This window comes from Staurois parvus, unplaced genomic scaffold, assembly GCF_062004578.1.
Source record: "Staurois parvus isolate SC_StPar_1 unplaced genomic scaffold, SC_StPar_1.0 ptg000425l, whole genome shotgun sequence".
Classification (NCBI taxonomy): domain Eukaryota; kingdom Metazoa; phylum Chordata; class Amphibia; order Anura; family Ranidae; genus Staurois; species Staurois parvus.
The window spans coordinates 1,243,367-1,263,520 of NW_028318221.1; the positions used below are offsets into that span (position 1 = coordinate 1,243,367).

The 20,154-nt window shown below is 41.7% G+C and overlaps 1 protein-coding gene across 1 annotated transcript in view; it reads left to right on the top strand.

The window, feature by feature from the left end:
• The window catches only part of UNC13A (unc-13 homolog A), a 227,412-nt gene that overhangs the window by 59,777 nt on the left and 147,481 nt on the right, over window positions 1–20,154 (top strand). The window contains exons 6-10 of the mRNA XM_089687413.1: window positions 2,515–2,588; window positions 8,664–8,718; window positions 10,169–10,204; window positions 14,019–14,229; window positions 14,408–14,533. Coding sequence (XP_089543539.1) covers window positions 2,515–2,588; window positions 8,664–8,718; window positions 10,169–10,204; window positions 14,019–14,229; window positions 14,408–14,533 — 502 coding nt within the window. The remainder of the gene's footprint in view (window positions 1–2,514; window positions 2,589–8,663; window positions 8,719–10,168; window positions 10,205–14,018; window positions 14,230–14,407; window positions 14,534–20,154) is intronic.

The following is a 20,154-nucleotide window of genomic DNA, read 5'->3' on the forward strand; positions in this document are numbered from 1 at the left end:
GTCAACTATGTTGGAACTGGCATTAAATCATACTTTTTGATTAGGAAGTACACTGCTCAAAAAAATTAAAGCAACACTTTTTAATCAGAGTATAGCATCAAGTCAGTTAAACTCCTGGGATATTGATCTGGTCAGTTAAGTAGCAGAGGGGGTTGTTAATCAGTTTCAGCTGCTTTGGTGTTAATGGAATTAACAACAGGTGCAGTAGATGGGCAATAAAGAGACAACTCCCAAAACAGGAATGGTTTTACAGGTGGAGGCCACTGATTTTTTTTTCCGTACTCATCGTTTCTGACTGTTTTTCACTAGTTTTGCATTTGGCTAGGATCAGTGTCACTACTGGTAGAATGAGTCAATGTCTGGATCCTAAAGAGGTTGCACAGGCAGTCCAACTCCTTCAGGATGGCACATAAATAAGTGCCATTGCCAGAAGATTGGCTGTCTTCTAGAATCTCCTCAAGAGCATGGAGGAGATTCCAGAAGACAGGCAGTTACTCTAGGAGAGCTGGACAGGGTCTTAGAAGGTCCTTAACCCATCAGCAGGACAGGTATCTGCTCCTTTGTGTAAGGAGGAACAGGATAAGCACTGCCATAGCCTTACAAGCCTTGACCTCAGCAGGCCACTGGTGTGAATGTCTCTGACCAATCAGAAACAGACTTCATGAGGGTGGCCTGAGGGCCCGACGTCCTCTAGTGGGCCTGTGCTCACTGCCCAGCACCATAGCGCTTGATTGGCATTTGCCATTGAACACCAGAATTGGCATGTCTGCCACTGGCACCCTGTGCTTATCACAGATGAGAACAGGTTCACCCTGAGCACATGTGGCAGACATGAAAGGGTCTGGAGAAGCCATGGAGAATGTTATGCTGCCTGTAACATCATTCAGCATGACGGTTTTGGTGGTGGGTCAGTGATGGCCTGGGGAGGCATATCCATGGAGGGACGCACAGACCTCTACAGGCTGGACAATGGAACCCTGACTGCCATTAGGTATCGGGATGAAATCCTTGGACCCACTGTCAGACCCTTCGCTGGTGCAGTGAGTCCTGGCTTCCTCCTGGTGCACGACAATGCCTGGCCTCATATGGCGAGAGTATGCAGGCAGTTCTTGGAGGATGAAGGAATTGATACCATTGAATGGCCCTCATGCTCTCCTGACCTAAATCCAATAGAACACCTCTGGGATATCATGTTTTGGTCCATCCGATGCCACCAGGTTACACCTCAGACTGTCCTGGAGCTCAGTGATGCCCTGGTCCAGATCTGGGAGGAAATACCCCAGGACACCATTGTAGTATATTGTGTGCAAACAGGGAAATAAAAGCCAGCACATCCCCTAGTAAAACAGAACACAGTACACAGTTTAGTCACAACATAGTACACAGTTAAGCCTTTGATCGCCCCAGTTGTTAACCCCTTCCTGCCCAGTGTCATTAGTACAGTATCAGTGCTTGTTATTAGCACTGATACCTGTATTAGTGTGACCAGAGATGTCAGTGGCAATCAGTTCCCACCCAGTGTCAGTTAGTGTCAGAATGCCTGCCGCACTATCGCAGTCCCGCTATAAGTTGCTGATCGCCACCATTGCTAGTATGATTAGAAAAAAATCCCAGTATATATTATTATTATTATACTGGATTTATATAGCGCCAACAGTTTGCTCAGCGCTTTACAATATATACTGCCATATATAGATGCTATACCTATGCACTTATTGGGATTTTTTTTACCAAAGAAATGTAGCAGAATACATTTTGGCTGAAATTTATGAAGACATTTAGTTTTTTTTATTTTTCATTGGATGTTTTATTTTTTTTTATTTTTCATTTATAGTGCAGAATATAAAAAACCCAGTGATGAACAAATACCACCAAAAAAAAGATCTATTTATGTGAAAAAAATGATATACAGTAAATTTCATATGTGCACAGTGTTGCATGACTGTGCAATTGTCAGTTAAAGTGGCGCAGTGCTGTATAGCGATAAATGGCCTGGTCATGAAGGGAGGTAATCTTCCAGAGAGCAAGTGGTTAATATATTGCTGCAAAGTTAATTTCAAAGTTATCATACTCACTTACAGAGAAGTGTGTCCAGAAGAATTGTCAATCATCATTAATCTAAATATACAATTAAAACCGAACCCTATAAAACATGCACAGGTGCAGGAACTCCTGTAGTAATTATATATATAGCAGTTACATATTGTAAGATAATATTTGAAAATATGTTGTGAGCATGCACAAGGAAATACACAGACATTGCACAGTCCTAAAGACCAAGGAAAATGGGAAATTTAGGTAATATTTACACCCATCAGGTATAAAGGAGGTTGAAAGAGAAATGAGGGAAAAGCAGAGTGTGAAAAAAAGAAATAAAGTGAGAGAAGTATGAGAACAGATGTGAAGCAAGGAAAGTGTCTGTTGGGAATGGGCACAAGCTGTATATAATAGTGCAGTCCATGGAGCCATGGTCATGCCTGAAATTAGGCGGTAACTCAATTGTTTTCTCTTTAGATATTCCAGAAGAAGAGGCTCGATACTGGGCAAAGAAGTTAGAGCAGCTGAACGCCATGAGGGATCAGGATGATGTAAGTAGTCAAATAATAAACTGAAACTTTATGGGCATATTGTTGAAAGTGCTCAGTGTTACGGTTTACATGAGCTCCTAACCCAAAAGCTTACCAATTCTTAGATGTGGTGGATGTATTAGTTAAATTTTTTAGGTACTCTTTTGCTTATACCATACCAGGGTGCTGTTCAGAGAATGCATTTTTTTTATTGTATTTTCTGAATGAAGGCAAACCATTTCTGATTGGACAAGGCAGAGAGGCAGGGTGGTCAAATCACACTCTCCACACTTGTCCAATGCAAAGCATTCTCAGAATGGCACCAGGTCTGAGCAGAAGACCTCTTGTGTTCAGAATACATCAGGTCAGCCACTCGGTGCGGAACCCAGGATCAAATGGAGGCCACTGGAGTAGGGGCATCAGTCAGGTATAGTATATGCATAGTTACATTGGCCCAAGCTGTATTAAAATATACATACCTTGAATTCATCTTTGAGGTGTAACAGTATTGAAATTAAAAAAGTAAACAAATAGCTGTAATAGAAATAGTGGTAGAACTAAAAAACTAATAGAAGCTGTAAGTTAAATACATGCACCTGGAGGAATCTACATATACTGTACATTTAACATTTATCATCTACAGTTGCAAAATTAAGAGTTTCACAGTCACGTATAAACCTATAGAATCATTTTGGGACAATATAACAGAATATGGGTAGAGAGCTACAAAACTTGTCGAAGCCTACCTTAAAGAGGAAATAATCAGAAACTACTTAGCAACCAGCAACTGTTGTGGCAGTAAACACTTTTGTTAAGAGTATCTAATGCACAGCGGTCAGCACTACTGTGATGCACAACATAATATATAGAGAAGAGCAGTCAGCACACTTTACTGTAATACACAACATATACTGTAGAATGCAGTGGCCTTGTGTCATGGTGACCTTTATTTTGCTGGTCAGTAGAAAAAAAAGATACCACAGGTCTGTGGTCAGCAGGAGAAAATGTTTGGCCACAGAGCTCAGAGGGAGAAAAGAAAATGTCCGCCATCTGTGGTCAGTGAAAAGAAGAATAATCCTGCCATCTGTGGACAGTAGTGAGGATAAAAATGCCTGCCATCTGTGGTCAGTTGGATCAAAGAATTGGTGTTCTTTTGGGAGGAAAGCCACTGATTCTCAGTGGAAGGACAGGTTGCAGTTCATGTTTTCTAATTTAAAGCAATGACACCATGGGACCCAATATCAAAACTCGCCTGATCACTCAAAGCCTGGCACTACCCACATTGTCTGCTGTGCTCTTCATAATGATCTTTTCAGTCAGAGGCACATAGGAAGTAGACAATGGAAGACTTCCACTTCATGTTTCATATTGTATTCATGGGACACAGTACAGGACACAGCAGGACAGCAGAGTAAAACACAGGGCTGTCAACATAGTGATGGACCAATAGTGAGAAGCAGGAGACAAATATAGGCAGGTCTCAGCTCACGGTCAAAGGGTTCAGGACTTCAGGTCCCCGTGGGTGCTTCTGATGATAGCATAAAAAGTATGCGGTATCTTAACTGACTTACTAAATTTACTTTAAAGTATATGTAAACCCTTACCTTGTAAAAAAAGCCATTCAGTTTAAAATTAAAATGAAAGGCAAAACACACACACACACACATATATACATTTTTTCCCTTTATTATAAGTGATCACATACCCTCTGTTTTCTGCTGCAAAAGGAGCTCAGAGTGCTACGGGAAGAGAAACAGTACACTGTTCTTCCAAGTGAATGGCTGTGCAGGGGATAGGGGGAGTTGTTAGCATAAGTCTGATCATTGGAGGAGAGCAGACTTCTGAATTGCCCTTCCATATGCACCTTGCTGCAAATGCCAGTTATTGGTTGGGTTAGTTGCTACTTTTTTCTACAGTTGAACGAACTAGGTACAGGGACGCACTGGATGCCTTCACAGCCATTGTGTTCTTGCTGGGTGCCTTCACGGAGGGGTGGGCTCCTTCCAGGCATACCTGCCCTTAATATATCCATTCGTATGTGTGCTCCTACTATGAAGGCTCTGGATTTAAAGGGAAAAGGGGGAAACAGGAGAGAGAGGGGAATGATAAAATCCCAAATACTGCTCACAATAAATGACTCACTGACACAAGAGGCAAACAGCAGCGATATAGCCACATGCAGATGTCATCCACATGTAAGGCATCCTGTACATATGTTCCACAGAGTAATCTAAATATAACACTAAAAGGTAAGTGGAAATGTCCATATTCCACACAGTCATAATAGTACTATCCAGCATCCGATTATCAAACCCATACCTTGTTATCCCATCACAAAGGGAGATGTACAAAAGATCCACCATCGGACATCAATTATATAATATCAATAGACTTCTTTGATGTCCAATAACTCCTCTGTGCCAGTCACAGAAACCATCCAAGAATGGTTCCTATAATCACATAATATGTAGCCATACTCAGTAGTGTCCCCCTCTCAAACACCTCCATACATCGAACCAGGTCAAAATAACCTCTGCGTGTGTCTTTCTCCACTGGTACCAAAAGCATCATCTACCGGGGCATTTAAATGATGTCATCAATCAAGGCCAGCATATCCGCCCTAGTGATCCATCCAGCGGTAAGCGTGCATCGCTCATGTGCGTCTACATCACTTCCGCCCTTACAAGCTACTGGGCGGAAATGCATCATGACACATTGAGAGTGTCCATGACACTTGTTCGCTCTCCTCAATAGACCCCACAGCCTTGACTACATACTCCTATAAAGCGGCCCTTAGCTCAAAAAAGCGACACACACTGGCCAAACGAAGCCACCACCTGGCTTCCACCACCTCAACTCCACCACCTTGGTAGACCCTGGGCCAATTGCGGTCCAGTTTCTCAGATGTTATCCATAGCCGAAAGCTTACAATCCATACATAAATCATCAATACCATAGACAGAATTAAATACAAAATAAGTGCTCATTGGCTATATTTGTTATCTCCCCCATATTTGATAATATATTAGATCCCTAATGGAGATGACCACCCCCACATGACAAATATTACATCAATGCGGAGAGTCATTAATTATCAAAAAGAAAAAATATATATGAACAAACATGATCATAGCCCCACATCAAAGCTTCTCATAAATTGGACATGTGGTAACAACAGGGGTCATATGACTATATAAACCCCATAGCATAATATTCTTGGAAGATCACCCTATATACCCTGAGAGAATACACAGAGCATGCACTCAAATGGCTCTAATATTACCCATCTTATAAAAAGGGTGTATAGCTTAGTGCTTTGTTAAGGCCCGGGGGGGGGGTGGGGGGGAAGTTACATGTAAAGTATATATCCATCTTGCCTCTTTTTGCAATACCTTTGGATCAAAATTTCCACCCCGTAGATCCTCCAATACCTTTTCCAGGGCTGCAAATCATATTATATTTGTATTATGACCATGTTTCAGAGCCACGTGTCTTCAATAAACATGTTTTATACAGTAACATGAGGTGGTCCATCTTTTGTACCAGTAAAGTCCCATCAGTTTTTGTGTTTTTTCTAGTTGCATAGTTGGGATGAAAAAAAGACACACTTACATCAGGTTAAACAAAAAGACAAAAATAAATACTTTATTAACATTTTGCATTCTCAGAACCCTAAACCCACAGTTGATCCAGAGGAAGGTAAAAAACCCATATAAGGCATAATCCAATTTGCTTTAACAGAGAGAAAAATCCAATTTCTAGTTTGGGCTTCTATAAAGTACCTCATAAATATACTGGTTATATGGACAGTTTAATTATGAATATCAGATCATCACTTATTTTTTCTTATTCATAACTGAAGGCGTCTATAATAATTTCACTTTGCCCTGCTTGGCAGGACTACACAATGTTGGTGTACTGGTTGATCTTATAATGAGGCAACATGTTCTATCATCTGGTACTGGTTAGAAATGTGGTTTAGATTTGGGCTCATGGTAGTGTGGTAAATCAGCTAGATTATTATTATTAGATGTAGGTTCAAAAGCAAAATGCAAATGTGTGTGTGATTTTGCTGGGTTAAACCTTTTAAAAAACCATAATGCATTGCAAGGCTTTTGAACCATGGTCAGCTTGGAAAGTCCAATAATGATAAGAATTAGATAAGACAGCCACATCACTATAAAAGGGGAGACCCACAGTAGTCATATTGTCAGTGCATGATGGAACCTTTAGGGGGAGATAGGGAGAGCTCAAAAGGGACATCTGAAGGACATCTTACTTAAAGTGTTTATAAAAGCAAATTTGTTTTTTTTCTTTATTAAAATAATAAACATGTTATACTCACCTGCTCTGTGCAGTGGTATTGCATAGAGCAGATCCCAACCTCCTCTTCTGGGATCCCCCACCGGCATTCTTGGCTCCTCTTCTCTGTCTGCCCCCACAGCAAGTTGCTCGCTCTGTGGTAGAGGTATAGTCTCACCCCTGAGACACACAGCCTGGCTCGGCTCCACCCCCTGCCCTCTGCTCACAGCATTTGCCTGTGAGAAGAGAAAGACAATAATCAACTTCCCATGTTAATTGTTTGGCAATAGCGTGTCCCGAAGTCCCAGAAGGGACCACAATTGGTCATAAAAATGTTCTCATCCCTATTACTAATAAATGGCATTTGAAACTCCTAATACTTCACAATGTGTCATCACCACACAGTCTGGTGGCATCTGGAAAGTGCCAGCCTAAGCTATTGTGATGCCTATGAAATGTGTTGACCTTGGACCCTTTGTTTCTTGGGTAATTTTTACAATAAATCATTGTTGCCCAAATGCCAGGGGCATGAGAGGTGACTAATGTGTCATTTCTCTAGGCCAAAGGAACAAAGTCACAAGATATTCTGCTGAGAGCAAGATAAAAACTTGTTTATGGAAATTGAACGTGTTTATGACATCTAGTATGTCACATTAGAAGATAAAATCCTGTTTAAAGACGTCTACTTGCTTGAGAAGTTTATATGAGTAGAAGTTTAGGGTAGATAAGAAGTGTGAAAGTGTGACTTTTCAGATAACGAATATGGTGGTTGAAAGTGACTCTGTTATCCTCGCGGAACCCTTCTGCTAGCTCCTCCTGTGGTGGGTGTGGCGTCTACCCACTATTGGACAGCTTCCAGAAAATTGGTTTATAAGGCGGAGGTCCAGGTGAGAAAAGTAGAAGCTCCCCTTAGTAGCCAGAGGATGCTCTGATGCTGGGATTTTTGCCAAGGCTATATGGGCTCATCGACTGGTCATGCCTACAGCTTCCCCGTGACCCCCTGGGCAGTGTGGTTCCGATGGGATCTGTTCCTTCCAGCTTCTAACATAGCTTTGATAATGTATTAATTCTATGCTGTGATGCTGTCAAATGATGCTGTAATGCTCAAACTCTTATTGGTGTGTGTTATTATGCAGATTGTGATGACTATAAGATATATCCTCCTGTGTGTCGTGTGATAATAAAAGTGAAGGTTTTGACAGCGCAAGAATATTGCAGTTGGATTCTGTTATTTCTTGGAGTGCCGGGTGAATGCTATGATGTGCCAGGGCAGGTGTTCATTTGGTAGATGGTTTAAATGCTGATTAAAAGGTACTTGCATGACTACATGTTGATTGTGTGCGTGTATATGACTTGTTTTTTAGTTGTTGCACGCAGCATTTTTGATTACAGTTATGCATAGTGAAAGAGTGACCGGTAAGTGAATTTCCAGATACATGGTTCTCTTTATGTAGTCTCCATTTTGGGAGCAAATGGGTTAGGATAAATTTGGCCCCCCTAGTTGGTAAGTAATTAATCTTAAAGAAACTCTCCATACGATCTATATTACTATAAGTATTATAAACTTTAAATCCAATCATACTATTATTTATATTTCTTAACTATCATCTGGCCCATACAACTTGACACAGATGCTGTCTGTGAATGATTTCCCAAATAAAGGCCACTTGTTTGCTAATTTAGGACTACAATATTTATTTTGGAAGTCAGTGCATAGCAGAGAGGAGAACATGAGAAGTTGTGTTCATTAAAACAACCTTTGTGCTAAAATGTATTCCAATTTCCTATTTTCAGTATGTGTTTCAAGAAGAGGAGGAGAATCCACTACCTGTTCATGGCTCTCAGTGCTGTAAGTATAATTTCTCACCAAGGGTATCTCCCAGTCAAAACCATTGTGAAACAAAATATAATTATGTTTTTTGCTGAACAAAAACACATGGGCTATTAGTCTAAACCTAGTTCAATGTCCATAAAAAAGATCTATTGTTATACATTTTTTATTTTTCAACTTCCTAGGGAACTGTGCGTACAACGTCCGATTCATATCTATCCCTTACTCTCTAAGCAGCATGGCAGGACAGGATTTACCCCTTGTCCGACAACACTACTAGAAGAGAGACAGATTTGAAATTGACAATTCTGGTCTCTAGCAGCACGATCTACTCCAAAAACCAGTACTGTCATACACAAAAGCAGATTACACAGGAATCAGTGTCGTGTGCCTATCAGGTCTGCTTTTATACATACACAGCCCGGATGACACAGCACTATGTGAGATTTCAGTTTTATGAACTTTGTAGGTTACATTGCAGCACTCCATGATCCATCAGCTGGGATATGTATGTGTAGCAGCCCTGAGAGAGACACAGAGAGTCGCTCTGAGTGATCTGTCATTGTTATTAATGAATGAGCAGTGCTGCATGTTCCTTCATAATAGTAAAAGATCATTCACAGTTGCAGCTCCATGGAATGAATATGCAGCTGCTTTTATACACACAGGGCAGATACTTTACACAGAGTCAAAACTCTGAGGCACCTTTAGCTAATATGAATAAACACTGATTGTTCATTCATAATAGCAACTTGTCACCTCTCCCCACAGGAACATCCATAATTGTGGCTTCAAAATGGGATAGAGCTACAGCATATAGGTCTATATAGGCTATATGCACTTGGTACCCTGGGGAGTTAAATAAATAAAGAAACAAAAAAATAATAAATAAATATGGATTAATCTTTAACTCCATGATATGTAAAAAAACTTTCAAAAACGGAATACTTCTTTATCAGCAGTAGCAGCAGATATACACAGCTGTCAGGTGCAATGGTATGCTTTATTCAGTTCCCAGTAAAGATATTTTCAATACTTTGTTGAGACATGACAGTTCGCTAGCTATTTTATAATGGTAGTTAATTTGCAGAGGCCAATTTACTAAAGGAATTGAGAATCTTTGCATAAAAATTGTGTGAATTTTCATTTTAAAATTCAACTTTTGCGTTTTATATTTTATCCAACTTTCCCCATTATGGCCAGATATTGTGAGCTTTCCCTGAAAGTGATATTGGTTAGTGAAATAAATGTAGTTCTTTTTCAGTTATGTGCATAATTTGCATGTGACTTATTGTCCAAATTTATTGATATTCTGTGGGATGTAAACCATAGGGCATTTCTTCACACAAGAGTCTGGCTATCACTTTGTGCAACTCTTACGCTCCTCCTGAATTAGTTAACCCAAGTATGTGAAATATTCCTTGAGCATATTTAGTTAACAGTCCTCATAAACATTTCTCCTATTTAGGTAACTGGAATTATTTTGGCTGGGGTGAACAGCAAAGTAAGTTTAAAAAATTTCCTTTTGATGTCTTATTTGTATAAACCAAATGTACATGCCTTTCCAAGTAAAAGTTTCACGCTTTATTTTTTTTTCTCCCTAGACCTGTTTAATGTTTCTTGCATGTTTGGTTAGTATCAGTAGACACCTTTGTTCCCAAATGCTCTGGTGTCAAAGGATAATTGTACTTTTAGTTCTTGCACTGTGAGACAACAAAAATAAAGTTTATAAATGCAAAAGTAATAGGTAAGGGAAGATGGCAGGAAATTAGTTAATTATGACTGATTGGGGTTAATTAAGGGTTACTAATAGGTTACACAGTGGGTATAGAAAAAAATCATTCCCTTTAAAATAATCACATTTTATTGTTTTGCATCCTGAAATGAAGACACACAGTTTTTGTTTTATCCAGCTGTATTTACAACCAATTTACAACTTACACTATCCAAGTGAAAGATATAACACCAAAATGTCAGAAAAATAAATCAAAATTCAAAAGCATAATCACTGAGTTTGAAAAAGGATCAGCTCCTCCTAAAAATGACTTGTAAACACAATCAGGTTTAACTAATCACCTTCCCAATGGCACACAAGGCCATTTGATTTTCAACTGTGATCAGCTGTGATCATTTTTATTAGCTCAGCATGAAAAGAGCTTTCCTGAAGCATTTCAGTCCCTGTTAGTTCAACTGAAACAATCAGTCAATTATGGGTGGCAAGGAAAAATAAAAAGTTCTCCGGGATAAAGCTGTGGACAGACAGAAGTCAGGAGATGGATACAAAAAAATGTCAAAGGCTTTATCAATGCCTAGAAGCATAGTGAAGTCTATTATTAGGAAGTGGAAAGTATTTGGTACAACACAGACCCTCCCTGGATCAGGAAATTGCTCCAGACTGGATGAAAATGCCAGGAAGAAAATGGTCAGAGAGGCTACCAAGAGGCCTACAGCAACTCTGAAGCAGTTGCAGGAATTTGTTTGTATGGGAGGATTGCAAGTAAAAGTCCACTCCTCAAGAAAGGCCACATACAGTCATGACTGAGCTTTGCCAGAATACACCTTGAAGATTCTGAGGCCACATGGAAAAAGGTTTTTTTAGTTGGAAGAGACTAAACATTAAATAACTGTCCTCAATACTAAATGATATGTCTGGCAGAAATCCAATACCGGTCACCATCCAAATAACACCATTCCTACAGTAAAGCATGGAGGTGATAATATCTTCTTATGGGGGGCGTTTCTCTGCAGCAGAGCCTGAAGCACTTGTCAGGATAGAAGGAAGAATGCATGGGGCAAAATACCATCAAATTCTTGAGGAAAATCTGCTGCCCTATGCCAGAAAGTTGTCATTGTGAAGAAGGTTTACCTTCCAAAATGACAATGATCCACAACACACAGCAGAAATGACCACACAGTGGTCGAAGGAGAACATGTGTGAATGTCCTTCCATGGCCTAGTCAGAGCCCAGACTTAAACCCCATTGAAAATCTGTGGAATGACTGGAAGACTGCAGTCCACAAGTCACCATCAAATTTAACTGAGCCTGAGCAGTTCTGCAAAGAAGAGTGAGCAAATATTGCAAAGTCTGGATGTGCAAAGTTAGTAGACATATTAGACATATTCCGGCAGACTAAAGGCTGTAATTAAAGCAAAAGGTGGTTCAACAAAATACTGATACAAAGAGGTGATCCTTTTTCCAACTCCGTAATTCTGTTTTTGACATTTAAAATTTTTTTCTGACATGTTGGTGTTATATCTTTCAATTGGATGTTATAGGTTGCACTGAATAAAAACAGCTGAATAAAACAAACACTGTGTCTGTCTTCATTTCAGCCTGCAAACAAAATGTGATTATTTTAAAGGAGGGATGCTTATTTTCTATACCCACTGTATTTCAACATTTTTTATTTTAATTCAGTGCTTCATTTGCAAAGTTTTGTGTAGCTCAAATGAAAAGCAATTAACAAAATACATTGCATTATTTTAGTTGCAACAGGGTTGAATTACTAAAGTCAAATGGGCTGCTCAGTGTTAGTTTTAAAGGATAAGTGCACCTTTAGGAACATGTTACATGTTTCACCCGTTTTTAGGGGGGAACATGTAACGTTCCCAATGCTGCAGCCACCACCCGCTGCTCCCCCCTCCCTCTGACAGCAGTATGGAGAGACATTCCCCATACTAGCTGTCACTATATAAACACAGTGCTGCCGTGCAGTGTTCTGTGAATCCTATACGAGCAAGCAGATATACTGACAGGTCTGAAGGAGATCACTGGTGCAATGCTTTACAGGCTTCTGCAGGCAAAAATAATAAATGCACATTTTTTTTTTACAACAAAAATATGTGAATTTATTTTTTTTTTTGCAAAGGGTGAACATATTCTTTAAATTTGCAATAGAATTTCCAAACGTCTACAGTGTCTGTGGATGAAGCAGATGAGAGCTACTTGCAATCTCATGTTGGTTTTTTGAGTGATCATGCGTAAGGTCAGGGCGACCTATTCATATGAATGAACTAAAAATGCACCACAGCAGGCCAAATATCACACATGCAGCATTTTTCTGCAGTCTGGCACATGGTAACGTTAGTGTGCATGTTAATGTACAACAATGGCATGAATGGGCCATAAAACTCCTAAGAATTCTGAACCATGCTATATGAGAAATACTGGGGTCTTGAAACTCTCTCTAGCTGGGGCTGTTCTTTACCTGTGAAATGAGTGAACTCAGTATTGACCCATGTGATTGGATTTTTATTTATACCAAAGCCTATTTGTATAGAAGAGCAGTTGCAGCAGTGAACAATCCCTGGTTGTACAAGATACAACCAATGCACTTATAGTATTTTTGGGCTTACCTGCTAGGCCTAAGGTCTCTAACTGGTTACTGTGAATTATCACAAAATGGCCAAAGTATAACTATCTCATCCTTGATTGAGGTTTTCCTATTTATCCTTAATTATATGTAAGCACAGTCTAAATATATCAGTTATAACATGGAAACATTATTTCAAAAGTAATTTTCAAGATTTCATAACGCTACAGCTTTTATTAGAATAATGCCTGGTGATCCTACAAAAGGTTGATTGTTTGCACTTGCCACTAGTTTGTGTTACCAAGCTTTTGACAATGGAGAGAAGTACAGGAATGAAAAAAAAACAAAACAAACACGCTCAACTTGATGGCTGCTGCTTCATTCCACTGCTGCAGCTGTCTTCCTCAGCTCTACATCGAGAACTGAGTGATCAAAGATGACTGATGGCTCAGGTCTGCTCTGAGCACAGAGCATTGGCTGTCAGTCACTGGCTCTCTGCTCTGCCCCTCCAGTGCTCACTTGCTGTAGAGGGGATAGGGGCAGCTGGTTCAGGCTCTCAGCAGTGCACTGGAAGGCTGAAACAGCTGCACACCAGGCATCTGTGTAGATCCTAACATTATTGTCAGGATCCCTGTAGAGCCTGGACTGGCTCTGTGATGTCAGCTGACAGCAGATTTTAGCTGAATTTGGGTCACAGGAGCGTAGAACTGAGTGCACTCCTGTGACCCATAGGAGAAATATGGCTAAAAGAGCTTTGGCCATGCTTGTCCTTTAAGATAGTCTACTGTTTTAATAGACATCTATTTGTATGGTAGTAAGATAACTACACACATGGTCAGCAACATCACATTGTCATCACATGAAGGCAATAATACCCATAATCTTCTCAATAATTTTGATGGAAATAATACAATATGGTGGCCAACTGTACATTAGTTGTGCAACTGTATCTACATGCATAATTAATATATTGTCATTGTTGACATTTACTTTTTCATCTTGCAGACAATGAGGATCCTGACAGTGCTGTTGATGATCGTGATAGTGATTACCGAAGTGAGACAAGCAATAGTATCCCTCCAGCTTACTATTCAACATGCCAGCCAAATGCCTCTGTACACCAATATCCTGTGAGAAACCAGTACAGCTCCCATGGATCTTATACTGACTCTGTACACAGCTATGAGATGGATTTTTCAGATCACCGGCCGGTCAGGTACAGATAGACAATTATTGCAGAGCAATGTTAAAGTATTTGTGTTGGAATCTAAAAATTAATTATTTTTAACCTGATTATGGTTAACATTTCTTATTACATTAATGTCTGTGGGATGGCAGGATGGAGGGGTGTGTGTGATCCCCTCTGACCTGTCTCCTCTTTCCCTGCATGGCAGGCATTACGATAGCGCAGACTCTGCCACTAACGGGCGCAGTGATGGGGAGTCTGTCTCCGGTTCAAGCCGCCTCACCAGTCGGCAGCACTCTCTGGAGAGCCGGCAGTCACTAGACCTGTCTGATAGGTGGGTCAGTCCCAAGATGTTGCAGTGTTGATGCTGCAGAGTGCTGTGCTCGTCCTTTGCACATGCCAAGACAGGCCATAATATATTTAACTGATGTAATTGACAAGGCTTTTGAGAAGGATTTGGAATGTTGTCACATACCCCATACAGGGATAATTTTCTACTTACTACATATGCTTACTGCACTGGAATAACGGAATTAGGTTTGAAAGAACAGCAAAAATGTACTTCCTTTATACAGGAATATTTATATGAAAAGCAGAATAGTACTGATTTCAATCAAGAAACCTGACATGTTAATTAAGATCAATACAATTAAGGCAGTGGTGGCAAGGGCCAATTTCAAATAAATACCAAGTCACTGACCATTATTACTATCTTAAGCATTATATAATGTTAGTGCAGCTTCTAGCTGACCAACAGTGCATGTAATAAAATGCAGTATAACAATTTTTCATGTAAATGAAATAAAATAGGTTTAAAATGAAGTCCTGCTTAAAATGACATTCTGTATCCTACAAGTGACCGCTATTGGGCTGATTTACTAAAGATGTTGGGAATCTTCACAAAATAAATTGTGCGAATATTCTCTTAAAGTATCCACTGATATGCAGATATAAGTAAACAGGAATTTACTTTTTAGGATTCAATCATTGAGGTCAGGGCCAGTGCTACCACTAGGCGAACTAGGCAGCCACCTAGTGCACATTGCCACCTAGGGTGCAGCCACAGGTGCTGGTTTCCCTACTCTCCACCATCGCTGGATCTGAGGGAGGTGCTGGGGTGGGTGGGAGGAGTTTGGGGGAATTTGTCTTAGGTGGGGGAATTGGAGGAAGAGGATTGGTGCTGGAAGGGGGGATTGGGGGGAATTTGTGCTAGGAGTGAGGATGGGGGGGGTTTGTACTAGGAGGGGACATTTGTGTTAGGAGAGGGGATTGGGGGGGGGTGATTTGTGTTAGGAGGGGGGATCTGGGGGAATTTGTACTAGGAGAGAGGATGGGGGGGGATTTGTGCTAGGAGAGCAGAGTGGGGGGATTTGTGTTAGGGGGAGATGAGGGGTTGTTTTAGGAGAGGGGTTGGGGAGGAAAATTGTGCTAGGAAGGGGGGATTGGGAGTGGTTGTGCTTGGAGAGGGGATTGGTAGGGTTGTGCTAGGAGGGGGGATATGGGAGGGGAGGAAGGACTTGTTCTGGGAAGGGTAATTTGGAGAGGGTTTCTAGGAGGAGTGATTCAGGGGAATTTGCTGCTAGGTTACGGAATTGGGGGGATTTATGGGGGACAGGATATGTGCTGGGGTGGAAAATTTGAGTGGAAAGAGGATGTGTGTTAGGAGGGGTGAAGTAGAAATACAGGTGAAGTTTTTTTCTGTTGGGGTGGGGGTGGGGGATGCAAGAAGCTGGTCTCGCCTAGGGTGCAAAATAGTCTAGCACTGGCCCTGATTGAGGTGAATATTTACACAACTCCTTTAATTTGGTCTAGTTATATATAGAAAAATGTAGGGTTCCAGTTCTCCCACAGCAATCCTTGAGACACTTGCTAATACAGTGGTTTACAGTGCTTTGTGGGCCAAGGCCATTTCTAGGATCGCAGATGTCATAGGACACCCATGGAAATAGAGGAGTAAAAAGCTGCATTGCATATAGCATGCTGTGGCCAGCAGTGTGTGGTGCCACATAGTGATAAACCATGTGCATGGCTTAAAAGAGCCTGGTTAAATAATTTGAACCTACTTTCTATATGTACAGAACTTATATGTCTTAGTCCTTGTATCCACAAAAGTATGCTTTAAAGTGACATTATCACCTTGCTCATCAAGGGAAAAGTGACAGTGTCTTTGCAAGGGCATCTGCTGATCACCGTCAAAAATACCTGACACTTTGACAGTGCCCTGGCCTAAGATCAGTTTTCTGGGGCTAAGGAATTTCCCATGACCGGGGGAGTAATATCAGTAACATCACCACTCCTCCATTTTATAAACACAACTGATTTTAGTACAGGCAGGTAACTGCTAGGGAGTACAGGTAAGGTGAGTATATGGGGGTTGGGGAATACCCTTTGCAGAGACACTGTCATTTTGACAAGATGACAGTGTTTCTTTAGTTACTATGTCACAAGAGAGCATGCTAGCATATCCACATAAATCTCAAAACCTAAATAAAAAGGTTGCGGACTACTTGGAAGCCAACAGCTGTTAATACTTTGATAAGGAGCTTGTAACCTACAGTACAGATTACAGTGTACAGAAGTCAAAACTTTATAACATACAGCATAAAGCCCCTTTCACACGGGCGGACTTCATTTTGATCAGCAGAGGATGAGCCATCTGTGTCCGCTCAGATAATGCAGAGTGGCACGGACAGGAGTACATGGACTCTGCTGTCTGTTTACACCCAACTACCCTCCAATCTGATCCACCTAGATGGAGGAGAGTGAATCTACTTCCATTTTTTTTGTTATGTCAGACCAGGGGTAGGCAGGTGTAAACGAACACAAGTCCGCTTACACCCACCAGTCCATAGGGGCGAGTGGACTGTCTGACCAGATCCTCCTGAAAAACTGACAGGCGAACCTGATCGGACCCTTCATGTAAAAGCACAGCTCACATTATGTGGCAGTTAGGAGTATGTAACATACTGTACAGCTTACAGGGTGCAGAAATCAGGATTATGTAATGTTTAGCACAGTTTACAGTGTGCAACTATTGGGAATATTCTCCCAGCACCCACTCCACCATCTCCCAAACCACAATTCTTGCTCCTTCAGTAACACCTACCCCCTTAAATCCTGAATTCTTCCCCCATGCAGCAGCATTTATCTCTGTGAAGTTACAGTGGGGCAAAAAAGTATTTAGTCAGCCACCAATTGTGCAAGTTCTCCCACTTAAAAAGATGAGAGAGGCCTGTAATTGGCATCATAGGTAGACCTCAACTATGAGAGACAAAATGAGAAAACAAATCCAGAAAATCACATTGGCTGATTTGGAAAGAATTTATTTGCAAATTATGGTGGAAAATAAGTATTTGGTCAATATCAAAAGTTCATCTCAATACTTTGTTATATATCCTTTGTTGGCAATGACAGAGGTCAAACGTTTCCTGTAAGTCTTCACAAGGTTGGCACACACTGTTGCTGGTATGTTGGCCCATTCCTCCATGCAGATCTCCTCTAGAGCAGTAATGTTTTGGGGCTGTCGCTGAGCAACACGGACTTTCATCTCCCTCCAAAGGTTTTCTATGGGCTTGAGATCTGGAGACTGGCTAGGCCACTTCAGGACCTTGAAATGCTTCTTACGAAGCCACTCCTTCGTTGCCTGGGCGGTATGTTCCTTTCCTCCGTTCCCAAAATCCATTCACTATATCCCACTGCTCCTCCCAAACATTTGCATATTGTGTCCTCACTGCTTCCTTCACCCCTCTACGGCACCCACCACCTCCTCCTATTACTCCACTCTCCCACTGACCCGAACACCTCCACTAGTAGTTTCTCACGCTCCTGCACATCCCACTCCCATGCTACCTTTCTCACCCTTCTCCTCCTCATAACCGCGGGGGACATCTCCCCGAATCCTGGCCCTTCACCACCTCCCTTACCTGCACAACACCCTCCCGCCTCCATGTTCCGCCGCAACCCCCGTAACTTAGTATCTGTCCCCCTGCTCCCTAAAATCTCCCCCACGTTTTCATGTGCACTCCTGAACGCCCGATCGGTGTGCAACAAGCTTACCGCCATCCACGACCTCTTTGTTTCCCGCTCCCTCAACCTCCTGGCGATTACGGAAACCTGGATCCAGGCCACTGACTCTACCTCCCCTGCTGCACTCTCCTACGGCGGTCTCACTCACCCAGGCCCAACGGTCGTAAAGGTGGTGGGGTTGGTCTGCTCCTGTCACCGCAGAGCACCTTTCGAGTCCTCCCAAACCCCCCCTCTCTATCCTTCTCCTCCTTTGAGGCCCACTGCGTCCGACTATTCTCCCCAACCCCCCTGAAGATTGCTGTGATATACCGGCCTCCTGGATCCATACCCCGCTTCCTGGATGACTTCTCCTCCTGGCTACCCTTCTTCCTCTCCTCTGAGCTACCCACCATCATCCTTGGGGATTTCAACATCCCTGTCAACCTCGACAACCCGGACACATCCCGTCTCCTCCACTTAACCTCCTCTTTTGCACTTGCACAGTGCATACAATCCACCACCCACTCTGACGGTAATATCCTTGATCTCGTCTTCTCCAACACCCCCTTCCCTCTCTCTGACCACAACCTGATTACCTTCTCTATCTCCTCGTCCTCCAACGCCTACCCCTCCAAATGTCACACTGCTACCAGCCGTAACCTCCACAACCTTAACCCTGCCCCCCTCCACTCTGCAGCTGATGAACTCCACGACAGCATCCTCCCCCTGTCCTGCCCCGACTTGGCTATGGCCATTTTCTAATTATTGCTCCCACAGCTGATTTGTTCACACCAAGCTGCTTGCCTATTGCAGATTCATTCTTCCCAGCCTGGTGCAGGTCTACAATTTTGTTTCTGGTGTCCTTCGACAGCTCTTTGGTCTTCACCATAGTGGAGTTTGGAGTGTGATTGTTTTAGGTTGTGGACAGGTGTCTTTTATACTGATAACAAGTTCAAACAGGTGCCATTGATACAGGTAATGAGTGCAGGACAGAGGAGCCTCTTAAAGAAGAAGGTACAGGTCTGTGAGAGCCAGAAATCTTGCTTGTTTGTAGGTGACCAAATACTTATTTTCCACCAAAATTTGCAAATAAATTCTTTCCAAATCAGCTAACGTGATTGCCTGGATTTTTTTTCTCATTTTGTCTCTCATAGTTGAGGTCTACCTATGATGCCAATTACAGGTCTCTCTCATCTTTTTAAGTGGGAGAACTTGCACAATTGGTGGCTGACTAAATACTTTTTGGCCCAACTGTACATTCTCCCATCATATGCTCTAGGGTCATATCTTCCCCACCTACTGCTTACTTGCCTATATGGATGCCACCGAGTTTAGGCAGACAAGGGAGTGCTGAAAAATCCTGCAAAACCTCATGCTCCAAACACATCTGAGTATCCATTTTTACCAGCAGACAACACTTCATGTGAAAACTGTTTTCACTGCTGTCAAACCTACTTAAAGCTAAAAAAATCTCTATAGGTTTAGTAACCTAAGATAACTGTAATGAAGTATCTTCCACGTTGTGAAATCTTCTGTGGAGGGTTGCCCAGCCCTCTTTCTGCTGCTGATCTTCCAGCATTGAGGGAGTTAATAACTCTGAGTCTTCTGTGAAGCTCAAGTGAACAAACTCCCAATGGGGACCCCCTCATCTGTCCTCCTCCATTGAGAATTTTTTTTTCATTGATTATACTGCACGTAATATGATCCATAAACAGGAGAGAGAATCCTGTGAGTTCTCGGACTCAGACCCCATTCACAGATCATGTTACAGTGTACACTATAAAACAACTTTATTTCACATAGAGTTTATTGGATTTTTTTTTTTAGCAGCATACAGAAAACTCATATATAAAACATGGGTGTACAGTCTTCACAGATAATAGAGGAATACATGGGGAGGAAAAACTCCCATTATATCATACCTAAAGACAGAGGAAGCATCGTAACTAG